Raw genomic sequence first — 14,573 nt, 5'->3', positions numbered from 1 at the left:
TAATGAGCGCAGGAGCAGGAGGATGTTGTGGTCGGTCACAGTGCGGCTGGTCGCTTTGACAAACTCATTTCCTTCTCTGGCTTCTGTGGAGCTGAGGTGTGATCATTGTGCAGCTCCTGACCTGGATGTTAGAGCACAAAAAGCACAGTTACAGCTGAGAGATATGGAGGGAGTGTTTGAGGAATCCAGTGACAATAAAGATGTCAGTGAAGAGTCTGTGATTAGTGCGAGGGAACTCCCTGAGTTACAAACACACCTGCAGTCTCAAACAATCGCCCCACTGTCTTAGAAAAGAGAACTGAAGCTTTATGAAGAGAGAGAGAGAGAGAGAGAGAGTGTGTGTGTGTGTGTGTGTGTGTGTGTGTGTGTGTGTGTGCGCGCGCGCTTGTGCGCCAGTAACATAGAAAATAGAAAATGAAAACAGGTGGGAAAGAGCTGTGACTGAATTCCAGAGGTGACAGTTCTGAAAATTAAATACAAAAATAGCACTGAGCACACGCACATAGACACACGTGTGCGCCGACACACCAACACACCGACACTGCGCGTGGTTTCCAGCACAACCTGAAAATCCAACTCCAACTGTTTTAGTGATCTCAATCAGCCCTGTACACACCAATTACAGCCTTTGTAAAAGACCTAAAAGAAGCACTGATTGCAGTTCACAGACCCTGAACCTCAATGAACCACGGATACGTCATCCAAGTTTACAATGAGGTTTCAAGGGTTAAATTTCACTTAGAGCCCTTGACACACAACCCAGCCTCAAAGTACCAACACAACAAAGGTTGACCTACCAAAGCCTTTGTGTTGCCCTCTTTGGCCTGATATTCTCTGTTAAGGTTGCACTTGTACACAACACCAAGAGCAGCATACAGTCCACGGATGGTATTGATGTACATGTTCATATTATGGATTTTTTTTTTAAAGAACCAAGAAATAAAGCTTCCATTATTATAATGCTATGATTTGTCAGGGATTTGTCTGATAAAAAAAAAGTTGTATAGCTGGCAGTGTCGTCAGCCAGTGTTGAATGGAGTTCCATAGAGTTCTTGTGGCAGAAGCGAAACATTAGTGCAATAATGGATGATAATTTATCTGCCAAAGTGAAGACTCGAAGCAAATAAAAAATTCCACAAACCCCTGTCTTTCACTTCCTGCTTTTTGCTGTGAGTGTTTCGACACATCTACGATAAGTGCTGCCATGCTCTGTGAAAAACCTTCTCCAACAATATGTGACTGTGACAAACAGCTTTTCATATTGTAGTCACACTTTGTTTGTACAAAAGAGTAACCTCAAAACCTACAACAGAACTTTTTCAAAAGCTTGTAATTGCCCATTCACCACTTTAAAGGAACTTCAGTCCCTTCACTTGCATCAGAGGCCACAAAGTCAGGGCTCCTGAATCCTCACCTGTAGAGCTCCGTCAGCTTCCTGTGGTGCTTATTAATTAGCTGAGTGGTAGCTAAAAATATGTTACTCAACAGTGACGTAATGGAAACTCTGGGCAATGGTCATTCTCAGAGTCTCAACATCTGCCAACATGACCTTATTGTCATCTGTTGGCTTGATGTTTGAGTGCTGTTAGATTTCTGACACTAGTGCCAAAGGTAGAGCTCATTGATACTATAGATGAGCTGTAGTCAAAGTTCACCAACGCTGACACAGTCACAGCTTGAGCTGGGCTGTAATAGTGTCTCCAACCACTCCAGCTCACAGGGAGTGGATCAGAGGGTAAAAAACAGCAAGTAAAAACAACAAGTGGTCCCACAGGGGATGTGTCACATTCAGACGGGGGCCCTATTGTCCCCCGACAAAGCCTTGGTGGGATGTCACATTCCCGAAATCCACGCTGGGGAAGGGGGCTCAGGGAAGGAGAGATATTTTTCACACCGAGGCACAAAGCCACAGCGTGTCAGTCTCTGTGACTCACACGTGGGGAGGAAAACGGGCTGAGTAATCATAATAATAACCACCATCATCCTGCCGTCTCGACAGTTGCTACTAACCTGGACTCATCACCCAATGAGAACACTAATAAAGAATCAGATCACTCCTCATGATGAGCCAATATTGCTGTTGAATCAGCTGTGTCGGCGCATGTGTGTGTGCTGAGCACGCTAATAGTAGTGTCTTACTAATCACTTCCATCTCTCAGCTAGTAATGGGGCAGATTTAAGCGGGGCTTTTCACATGGCTGGGCCCACTAAAGTGGCCCACTGGGGCTTGACTGCACAAAGCTCACTGTCGTGTGTGGTGTGTTGATAAAGACAGAGCAATCTGGATTGGGAGATTAGCTCTGGCGTAATGGGTAGAGATGAAAACTGGTTGTCATCTCACTGCCAACCAAGTGCTTCCACAGGCTCAGCCCTTTCTCCTTCTGAGGGTGTGTGTGTGCGTGTGTGTGTGTGTGTGTGTGTGTGTGAGTGCTGGCAGAGGGAGGTCAGGGGCGCGTCTGCCACGAGCTCAGCTCTCACTCTGAGAGAAGCCATCATCCATGACCTCATCCAAGGAAAAATCCCCCTCTCCTGCCTTCCTCTCCTCCCTCTTCTCTCCTCAAGCAGCTGAGCTGTGAGCTCTCCCTCTGCATTCCTGCTCTCTGAACAGCTCCCACACTGTCTCGAGGCTGCGGCAGGAGAGAGGGAACACACAGAGTGACAGTGGGTGGACAGATAGACAGAGAGCAGCAGCGAGGAAAGTCTTGCTGAGGTCATGGACCCCACTAATAGCCTGTGGGCTGCTCAGACGGCCTCACAGGGGAGAATGTAAATTTGTTGGGGAGTCAGAGAGATGAATAGAGATGAATGAAGAAATTCAAAAGAGGAAAAATCATTCCTTCTTTTGCTCTAATTTTCCAGGTCTTGGTCATGGGTGTTCCACCATACATTGAACAGAAGGCACAGTAAACCCCTCGCCACCTCGCCACCTGATCAAAGGGCTATAGAGGTGGACAGGGAAGCTTAATTGGTTGACTGGTCCACCACTTTGGTCTACTACTGAAATATCTCAACAACTACCGAATGGATTAACATACATTTTGGTACAGACACTCATCTTTCCCAGTGCTGATGACCTTGTTGATTCATGTGTTTGTTTGTTTATGTTTGCCTGTTTTTGCTAGCTCACCCAACCATATTAGATGTATTGCCATGACATTTGGTACAAACATTAATGCTGCCCTCAAGGCAAATAATAATTATTTTTGGTGACCCAGTTTTCATCTAGTGACATAGCCTACCTAACCTCACCGGTATTTTCCTGTTAGGTCTTTGTGTTAGCGCTAATTAGCAAATGTCAAACAAAGTTACCTGAACTAAGATGGTAAAAATGATAAACATTACCTGATAAACAAACACAAGCATGGCCATTTCAAAAATGTTAATTTTAGCCTTATACTATACAGTATGTAGCCTACATGTACATGTATACACAAATACATATAGGCCTATGTATATACAGTACCTAAATGCTAACATTAGCATGCTTGGTAACGTGGCCTTAGACTCAAGTCTTTGAACCATAGCATGAAACTGAAGCTGCCAGTGGAATCCCATATACAGGGACAGGCCACACTCCACTCAGTAAGCACAAGGGTCAGATATCAGATATCAGACACAGTGCAAGCAGTCGTGATAACCACTAAGCTCCTGTCACCATCACAAAGTCTGCTTACTATATAACAGCATTCCTTGATTTATCTGCTTGTCTGGGATTGTATTATTGAACGATCAAATCAGAATACTGTGACAATAAGACGGAGGGGGAAACCATTATTGTTTTCATGACTCTTGCAGGTCAGACAGTTTCCTCCCCTGTCTGTGCCCGTGTGTCAAATACAAAAATTTTAGGTATGCAGCTACAAGTATTTCTCCATTGGGGAAATCTCTGTACTCTTTCCTAGTAATCCTGTCATGATCAAACTGGATTGCTTCAAATGTTTGCCTTGTGGGTGAGGGGTGGTGGTGGTGGTGGTGGGAGGGGGGGGGGGCTGAGGTGTTTCAACAGCAGCCAACCACAAAGTGAAACACAGTGAAGAAGAATGCCTTGAGCCCACTCCTTGCAGTAACCAGACCCTGCTGCCGTCTGCTCTGACATCCGTCCGCCTCTGCTTTGTCATAAGCTCATCTGGCCAGCACGCGTTGGGCTGATCCTCTCAAACCACCATTAGTCTCTACTCTGCTTCTGCGCGCGCGCGCACACACACACACACACACACAAACGCAAACTCACACACAGAACCGCAGGGCATACTGTAAGGGGCAGAGAAAACAAATGAGTCAAGCATGCAGTCATCCAGTCTTCCTGTCTGTTTGCTGGCACGCTGTTGTCTGTGTGAGTTATTTTGTTGTTCAGTGTGTGTGTGTGTGTGTGTGTGTGTGTGTGTGTGTGTTGGGGGGGGGGGCACTAGGGGAATGGTCAATTACATCCAGTTTCTTCCCTTGCTTTCTCCTCACTCCACTCCTCTCCACTTCCTTCCTGTCTTCCTGCCTTCTTCCCTCGTTCCACCTAAGCCCTGCCCTTCTCCCTCTCCATCTCTCCCTCTCTCTTCTCCTCTTACCCAGTAAGTAATGCGATGCCACCATCAGCCTCCTTGGGGTCTAAATAGACCTCAGTGAGAATTTAATAGTGTGACCATGATACATAACAAGTGTCTGTCCAGCAGGGTGACATCAGCAGAGGGGAATCTACTGGTATCCCTGCCCAACTCCTGCTGGCATCAAGAGCAAGTGGAGAGGGGCAGGACTCAGCTGAGCTGCTTTTTCTACACTACCAACATAGAAAGCACCAGTGTCAATCACGGGCAGACTTGGTCATTTGGGAGTCCTAAGAACGTTGAAGCTGACCATATTCATAGTCTTACTTATATAGATGGTAGGATTTTAAACATTTAAACATTTATGATAGGCTATTCATTTTTCAGCAGTAGTCACTCAATGTATTGACATTCTGTAATGCAAATGTAAGGCAGTAATGTTTGTTACTTATGGAGTCTGCTTTTCCCACACAGGATTCATGCTGCCCACGCAAAAACACATTTCAGTGGTTTGCAATTGGATAGGAGTCATCAACATTTAGTCTGACTTTTCAGTCTTTTCTGCCAGTTTGAGGGGATTCTGGGAAATTACTAAAATGCTAGCATGCGTGTCTCAGACGTTTGATTGATGGATGACGGATCCAATATCAGTGGCTGATCGTGAGCAGGGTGACGCATAATTTGTGCTTCTGCATTATCCAATGCGAAAAAAAACCCCACACTTTAATCTCAGATTTACTCGAAAATAGAATTTTGTACAAAGTTTGGGCTACATCGTCTGATAGATGAGTTATTACACTAATGTTAAAACCCACAGTGGGCTCAAATTCAATTTTCTTTTCTGTACACCTTTAAGAGACAGTTGGCCTAGCTCATATTGAAGACACATATTTTTCAGAGTGAACAAAATTCACTGTCCCAAAAATTATTGCTATACTAAGCTAATGCATTATAATTTTGTTAAAGACAAGATTTTTCTTATTTTCCTTGGCACTGTTGGTACAGTGGTAAGAAATATATTTGTGGTTAAGGGATGTATTTGAGCTAGATGAAGTAGTGGAGCGAGCCTGTATGAGTCACAAGTACAGTTTTTCATCTAACAAATGAGGGGTGTTGGTCAGGGAGTAAATATTGTCCAAATTAATGAAAAATTAGCTTTCATTACTTAGTATTTCTGATTTTGTGGGCTGCTCTGGCTGCAGGGTTTTGAGGCAGTGGTGAGCCTTTGCCACGTGGTAAGACTAGGCCTACATCTGAGCACATGTGTCCATTTGTAAGTCAAAGGAACAGGAAGAAAAAGGACGAGAAAAGGATGAGGAAATGGAGGAGGGGATAGGATGTCCGAGCGACAAGAATATAGAATAAACAGGCTAGCTCACAGGAACTGAAGGGCAAATCAAAGTAAAAGGTCAGAGAGGGAGGAGTGAGAGCTATGATAGGCAGTGACAGAGTGATGCCGCTCCTCTAACCATAGCCATAATCTGTTTTATCCACATGCAGGCGAAGACAAGTCAGCACCCTCCTAAGTAGAACTTCTCACCTTGACCCATTCTCCATCCTCTCTTCATCTCTCTCTCTCTCCCTCTCATGTTACCGTGTCGACCTTATCTCTCACTCCTCCTCTTCATTCCTGTCATCCTCCTCACACTCTTATTTGACTGTCCACACCATGTAAACAAGGCAACACAGGCCATGTACAACCCACTGATCCGCCACAGCCTCTTTTTGTCATGTGACAATAGCTGCATCACTGTCATCACCTCATCAGTCAGGCCTGAGTGGCACACTGAGTCTCTGCTTACACTTCATTTCAACTTTAAAGGGCCATTTGAGGACAGTAATTTATGCTAACATCATAGAAACCCACACATCCATACACTACACATATGTACATCCATACACTACACATATGTACAACAACTAAAGCAGACCCTGACTTACACCACCTCATTAATTTTGGGTAATAATGTGTTCCTGTTGATGATGTCCAGTCAGAGAATAATTATATTACCAACTGTTGGCGTGCGCACTTCCATGTTAGTGTGGAAACTACCCATTGTTGCTCCTCAGCAGGGCAGGAAGCACCTTTCACAACAAACTCACCTTCCCGACACTGATTCAATCTAATGCAACCACTACAGATCTGATTACTCAAGTCGTCTATTAGGCAATGCGTTCAGACAGAGTGGTGCTAATGGATTTAGATCTCTACATAGAGGCTTAAGAGAATAATATTAATAAATGGTTCAAAGTATGCACCATTACACCCATATACTGCACAGATACAGTATCTGTAATCAACATATGTTATTCTTCTGTATAGACTTGATCATCAGGCAAAAACATATCCTTCAACATATATAAATGTAATAAAATTCTATTACATAACAGAGGCACCTGTAATGATTTTTTTGTGAGCACAACTTCAGGTAAACAACTGGTAACAAAAAAGGTTTCGAAAACAATGGCGAATTTGGTACACCGGCAGTCCCCAGTGTGGTACACAATGAATTGTGCCACTTCCAGATAACTTTGGCCATCTTGTAAGGAAATGCCTTGTGAGGTGTGGAAATATCCTTTTTCAGTCTCTCTAGGAACACAAATAAAAGTCAGAAGGGGAGGACGAGGGACATGTTGAGTTACTGTGACCCTACAAGGTAAATTCAGGAGTAGTGCGACACTGGTGCCTGATGATGGGCCACTATACTGGACATTATGTGCTGGCTGTGGTCCACCAGGCCACAGAGAGAAACAGAACGCAGCGAACTCCCTTCTCTCTCAGCATTCTGGCTCTTTGGTGGCCATCAGCCCCGGGAATAGCAGCTATGTGAGCATGACTGCACAGCACTATTTCTGTGTGCTCTGCTACTTGACATTGAGAGGCCAGGATTAGGTGGCTCCACTACTGTAAATGACTAACCCCTGTCACACACACAAACACACGCACACATGTGTGTGCCTTGGAAATACACATCCATGTTTGTACTGTATTTGCTGCATTGCTGCATACAAGAGTGGTTAACTTGCACTTAGTCACTGAGAAACTGTAGTCATCAGCGTATTGTCGCTGTCCCCTGATTACGAGTAGGGAGTACTGCTGCTCAGAATCTGGATTGAATTTGCTTGAGGTGATGCAATGTGAGTCAGAGTCAGTTTGGGCTGAAGACTGCAAAATGAATGAAAAAAATCTGGACAGTAAAATGTGAAGCCTCTGTTTGGAGCTAACTTCTCAAGGTTACATTAGCTGCTAGCATAATAATATAGGCCTACCAAAGCGTCAGAATTTCCGCACCCTGAAGTTGGACAAAAAAGTTAACTGCACCAACCCCGACCTAAATCCAAGATGGCTGCTCTGTGAGAGCTGTACCAATATTAGATGTGTCTCGATGCCGGAGAAGCACTCTTTAAAGTCTGCATTTGAAGACCAATAGCGTCTCAGCGGTGCTTCCCACTTGGAAGGCTCCCTCAAATGTGGCCTAAAAATGCATCCTTTGTTTCCTGGTCAACAAAGGAGCCAATGGGTGGCTCCGTGATTCACACTGTGCCCATGATGACTCACTTTTCAAAAAGAGGTAAGGCCGATTCACAACTAAATCAGCAGCTGAGAATACACTGAAATCTCTGAAGAACAAATTATCTATGTTTGGTTCGACCTTTCTCCGGGTGTTACGCCCTCATGGATCACGTCCTCCAAATGGTATGGTCCCCAACATAGGCCACATTGAGCGCTGTGTGACTGTGTCTGAATTCTATCTGTTCATGTAAACATTTCTGTACACACAAATTACAACGTAAATTTGAATTCATTACTCACTCATTGATTGGTACGAGCTGGAGTTGCTAGCAATAACAACACCAGTAAACAGCTTTGGCGTGGACTTGACATGGTTTATTTTGGTGTCACATCATGCCCAGGTCCAGGAAAATTGAACATCATATTAAATTGCCTGAGGTGATGCTCATGAGTCGGCTGTGCTTGAGGCTCAGACAACAAGTTGTTGAAAAGAAACTGATCTGCTCCTCATCGCTACTTGAAGCTTACTTCTTGTTGTTTCATTAGCCAGTGAAATGCACACAAATGATATCCGAACTCCAAATGGTCAAGCTGCACTACTGGTAATGCGGGTGGCAGACGCAAATAAACGCATGCCCCTGTGAGTATGACAGAGGTGCAATAGTACAATTTAAAGAAGTATGAAAAGTTCACTCTGTTCATCTGAGAAAATTCAAAACCACTCAATTTGGAAATATATAATTCATATATATTCTCTCATACTATGTATTTTAAGAATATGGTGAAGCATATGAATAAATTCAATGTAGTTTTGTGTTTTTATGTTCTCAAACCTACTTGCATCACATGGCTTCTTGATAGACAGGGTAATTTGAATTTCATTTAACATATCTGCCAGAATTACAGAATTAACTTCCCAAAGAGTAAACAAATACAATACATACAATACAAATACAAACATGTCAATGTGTGCATGGATTGCGCCTTCCTGAGAAAATGAAATGTGCAACTACTGTTTTTCAGTTACACAACATATGGTATGAGGAGTGCTGAGTCCTGAATCAGGTACCACACCCTTATGGTTCGGCTGAACATCTGTCTTTAACTACCATCCCCCCAGCATGAACATATGAACCCAACAGGATCCTGTTTATTCAGTATATATAGAAAGTATGGGAATCCAACCCACAAGCAGTGTTGAAAATTATCCCATAGCAAACATGTAAACACTACTGTTTTGCTGTGGATTTTTTGCTTGCAGTGGTTCGGTTAACCCCTTTAACCCACGCAGACACAGCACCAAGGCATTACTCTACCACATTCCCACTCACACACATACACACACACAGTGCTGGTGTAACAACATCCGTGTAGGTGGTGACTTCAAGGGGTGACTAACATTTGGCTTGGTCTCAGCCTGCCTTTGAGCCCAGCTGGGTCTTTTGACTATCCATATCCCCATTAAACCTGCGTGCGGCATACATGACAGCATTGTTGCATCCTGCTAGTATTTGCCGTATGTGGTCTCTCTGAACTCTCTGGCATTCAGGGCTGGTCCAGGGCTCAGATGTTGGAGTTGATGGTGCGTCTTTGAACATGACATCTGTTGGCTGTGTGAGTAATGGTGTGTGGTGCTGTGACATGATGTGTTGTGGCTGAACATCAGGTGTTTCTTAGCCTATGCACTGCACATCTGTTCCCAGTGGCTCAGTGCGTACGCACAGCGATACCGCACTCAGTTTGATTGATCTGTCACCAGTGACACCAGTGATACTGTTGCTAATGCCAACACATGGAACTGATAGTAACTTTTAATATTTCTCCAAAAATAAAGCCCCTGAGAAATAAAAATCTTTCAAGAACCATTTGTATAGTGATTAAATGCTGTTATTAACATCACTCAGCCATTGGAGATAACCAGATTTAAGCATAATGAACTTGGAAAGCTTTCTGCTTCTGTATCTACGCAGCACTGACTAAAAATATTTGCCTTCAGAACACAGACCATAACAGCACCAATGGCCAGGATACAGGTGCTTTGGTTAGTGGTTGCTCTCATGTCAGAGACAGGAAATAAAAATATTATGTTTACTATACTTGGCTAAAAGAACACATGGGTGTTATCATTATCCAGACCGGCCACTTTAAAATAACACATTAATGTGTGGGGTGACTCAGGAAGTGAACTGAAGAGTGAAAATAAACCTGACCTTACTTAACTGATCTTCCAGTTCAAGATCTCAGACTATTAATGTCAAGAACAGCATGTGATAATTAAGTATCAGGTAATGAGGTAATCAAGTATTAATTTCTGAGATGTAAGGAAGAATATGAGTCAAAATAATTCTGATCTTTTTTTTTATTTTGCTCTGAAAAAAAGAACATAAGAACATAAATAAAAATCACTTCAAAACTGCAGGACAGGATATGAAAGGGTGGAACACTTTAATTCACATTTTTTTTAGCTTGACAGCTTAACTCAGATCTGAGAGAGTTTCTCCTCTAATGTTGGTAAGACAACATGACAGTACAACATATTTATACCAGATTCTTCTTATACAGTGCTTTTTCTATTTGACTCCCTTTTTGAAGTATCTTAGCAATGCAGGCACTGAGTGTCCATTTTTTTTATGTGGCCTATAATCAATACATAGCCAGTGAACTGTATCATCATCTCAGAACTACACTGACTCATAACACTAAGCCTAACACGGCCCGAAGACACCCGAACCTGCAGGGTAAACTTGGGTGGGGAAAGTGAAAGAGCCGGGCTCGCCCTTTGCTTGCCACCGTTGCTAATGCGCCTTTCAACAAGGCCATGAACCCCCCACCTGCTTCAGTGGAGCTGCATGGAGGCTGACAGAGCCAACTGGGTATACTGGGCAGTTTCCAGGTGTGAATGTGTCCAACTGTGTGAGCTGGGCGTTCCTGAAAAGTATTGCTTTCATGGAAACCACCCTGGACAAAAAAATTAAATAAAATAATAATAATAAAAAAATATGTGTCAATTCAATGATCAATTTATTAATCACAGTGCAATTGATCATCTACTGAGTGACAAAATGAAAGCCAGAAATCAGATATTTATGCGTCATATCTCTGCTTATGAAGTAGCCTACTTATTATCTTAAGGAGCTTCTGCATTGTTTGTCTTCTTTTTCATAAATAAATATAATCCAATAAGAAATATAAAAAGAAATGTAACATCATTATTTTAAAAACTGCTGAAGGTGGTTATTAAAAATCTCTATAAATACAGTTAGCTTAAATAAATAAATTAGAATTATAAATATACCGTTTACTGTACACAAAAACAAGATGGACTTGTGCAGGAAAAAAAATCCAGGTTCAGCTCTCATTGTTAAAAAAAAAAAAGAAAATCTTATTCAGTTCATTCTTGAGATGACTTTTCTTTTCACACAGTCAAGAAGCAGCACAGAGTCAAGACTTGTCCCTTATTCTCCTCATTTCCTCGTGTTCGTCACCTCATGCTCGTCATGTCTCCGCTCCATCACCTGGGCCGCTTAGTATTCCAGTATCCGACGGCCCCTTTACTTCTGAGGTCTGCAGGGGTACGCTCATCTGAACGTCCGGCAGAGGATCACGCAGACAACACCCCTGTTCCTTTCTTCATGTACGTTCCTGTTTCCTGTAGGACCTCCTTTCGTGGTTCACTTCTCTTTTTCTATTTTGAGGTAGAATTTCTGCATCTTTTCCTAAAATGAAAAAAAGAGACAGAGGCAATGAGCAAAACCTTCATTCATGAGCAAAAGCTTCTTCATTCAGACAATGAAGAAGAAAGAAAAAATGCTTATCAGTGTCTGTGTGTGGGCCTGCTCCTCACTACTCACCCTTGTTTGTCTCTTCAGTGGTTGGATGCTAACCCTAGTTTGACCTTCTCTTCATTCTCTACATCATATGCTCCCCGCTTGTGAAACCTGTAATAAACAAAAGTAAAGGAGCTTGTTGAAACTATTTTTCGGTGTGTCTACCTTATTATTACCCAAAAGTCTTTATGTGTGTGGATGCAAGTGTGTATTTCTGTGCATCTCAGTGTGCTGTATTCACCTTAGCATTAATAAAAGGCCTATGATGGTGAGGCAGACGGATGACAGCACCACTGCCACCACGGCCAGAGCAGTGGTCCGGTTGTATCCCTCAGGGGACTGCACGGGCAGCGTGATGAACTCACACCTTTCACCAGAGTAGTTGGGGTGGCACCTGCACACAGGACAGAGAGGGAATGGGTTAGAGAGAGGTTAATAATTCAGCGGATGGTTTCATGGTTGAATGGAGGGAGTGGTGCAGCAGAACTAATACTTACACACAGGATGGGGCGCGGAGTTCCCTCAGGTACTTGCAGGTGCCGTGAATGCAGAAATTCTTATACTTCTTCAGGCAAGGATTCCTCTTCTTTCCCTTTCCTTTTGCCTTCTTTCTTCCCTTTCCTCTCCTTCTCTTTCCCTCTGTGTTGTCAGCCTCCAGGATGGCAGACGGGTCTTTGGGTTGGCTTGACATAGCAACTAAAACCAAAAACAGGGCACAAAGGGATTACATTTCCATTGTCTTTGTTAAGGAAGCGTGTAAAAATGGTGGTGAGAGCAGCGAGTGCAGTCTTACCTCGTGGCATTTCCATTTCATAATCTCCAGACAGGTCTTCATCCTCATACTCCTCTTCATAGTAGTCCTCATCGTAGTCTTCCTCCTCTCCTTCCTGACCATAATCCAATGTTGTTGCCACGTTTCTGCTCTCATCCTCTGTCCTCCTCTCTCTGGTTGTGTCCAAAAAGTTGATAACGGCTGTGTGCCGCTGCCTGTCGCTCTCATACCTATCAACTGCAGCACCACTGGTCGGTCTGGACACCACTGGAGAGGAAAAAGAGAAAGAACGTTTAAAATGTTTAATATTTCATTTGAGGTCCTTTTTGGTGCATCTTCAGCATAAAAGACCTCCATTAGACCTGAGAAACCCTTCCCCTGGGGGATACCCAGTGAAGCAGGTTAGTGTGCCAAGGTGGGCGGACCTCTATGGGCAAGTTGAAACATGTTGTGCACAAGAAAGCACGGCAAGATTTTTGGCTTCCTTTTGCAATCCCATTGATCTTGGTCAGGGAATTGCACAGATTCACAGCATGGTTTATAGGGGTTGGTATGGTCAGTGGGCATTTACTGCCTTCATCCGGAGTGCTTTAGTAGAGTGGAAATTAGCCAACAGGTCTTCCCTCAGTCGGACAGTTTAGATTAGTAGAAATGGTAGTGAAGAGGGGGCAAATAAAAGTTGGCATATAGCCTCTCTGTCTCATACACACACACAAAATGCATGGACAGACAGTTAGCTAATGTCAGGCAAGAATATGAGTTAAAAATAAATGTATCCAGTTACATAAAGCATGCTCTAAAATAGAGAGATGACCCCATTAGCTCCTGAATAGCCTGGCATCATGAAAACCGTTGCCTTAAAGGTTATGAAGTTTACAAGACATGTTATAGCTCCATCGCTCATGCTTGAGAGGTTTACACTAATAGCCGAGAGGAGACACTGTCACACAGGTAGTCACTGAAAACAAATATCATCCACAATGATCCGACTCTGGCATGAAACTTACCCAAGGCGTGAACCAGCAGCAGCAGCACAACACCGAAAATCCTCATGATGTCAAAACTTCCAGTGACTTTTACTTTTACTAAAATAATAAAAACGATAAATATGATCTACACGTCGTATTCCTTCCGCTTTGTTCCACGGTTCTAAATATTCCTTCTTTTTTGGCTTTTTTTTTTTTCTTTTAAGTCTCGATGGGTTTGTATGAATGAATTCCGCCTGTTTGAGACCTCTTCGTGTTAGTTCAGAGAGCGGGTGCGTCTCTGGTGATCGACCCGGAGGAGAGGAGGAAAGGAGCGTCTCCACAGAGGAGCCGCGGTATTTATGGTCCACTCCTCTCCACTTCACTTCACCACGCCTACAGTCCTGCTGCTGCTGCTGCCGCTGTGGAAACACAGAGGGATACAGCCTTACAACTTCACCTACCATAAGTAATTAAGATAATGCGCCTACCTACCTACCTACATCGAGAGTCACTGCGACAAATTATTATTAGCCTGCGTCTATTCATTATCTCTGATTGGAAACTTAAACACTGATGGTGCCAGGCGTTACTAAGGTGCTGATAATGTAGGAGGTGATACTGTGTCTTTTATTGACTAAAGCCCATCATTTCACCGTGTGTTTCTTTATTTAGACTACCTCGGCCTAATTTATTTATTTTGCCTAGGTTATATTGTTGAAATGTGTAAATAAATAATAGAATAAACGTCTTGTATAGTGTTAGGTTCTGTATTACAGCTACTGTGAAAGATGTTGAATATTGATGTGTTAGTTTCATCTTCTTCTAGAAGCTTTGACCCAGCTCGTCCTCATTATTTGGTTCCTCAGAAACGCAGTGATCCTATCTAGGCCTATTCAATTATTTTATTTGAGTGGTTTGTAGAAGAGTAGGCTATATATTGACAGACAGACAGACAGA

General features: G+C 43.2%; 1 protein-coding gene across 1 annotated transcript; it reads right to left on the bottom strand.

The window, feature by feature from the left end:
* Nucleotides 1–10,428: 10,428 nt before the first annotated feature.
* On the bottom strand, nt 10,429–13,949 carry hbegfa (heparin-binding EGF-like growth factor a). Its single transcript, XM_085790167.1, has 6 exons — nt 13,656–13,949; nt 12,670–12,915; nt 12,374–12,572; nt 12,118–12,270; nt 11,901–11,987; nt 10,429–11,765 (listed from the first exon to the last, which is right to left on the bottom strand). The coding sequence occupies exons 1-5, from the start codon at nt 13,699–13,701 to the stop codon at nt 11,915–11,917; spliced, it is 717 nt and encodes a 238-aa protein (XP_085646293.1). The 5' UTR covers nt 13,702–13,949; the 3' UTR covers nt 10,429–11,765; nt 11,901–11,914.
* Nucleotides 13,950–14,573: the final 624 nt, after the last annotated feature.

Source organism: Trachurus japonicus, chromosome 10, assembly GCF_045865225.1.
Source record: "Trachurus japonicus isolate A0001 chromosome 10, Traja_1.0".
Lineage (NCBI taxonomy): Eukaryota > Metazoa > Chordata > Actinopteri > Carangiformes > Carangidae > Trachurus > Trachurus japonicus.
Note: the sequence above shows the minus strand (reverse complement) of the source record. Positions and strands in the feature narration are given on the sequence as shown.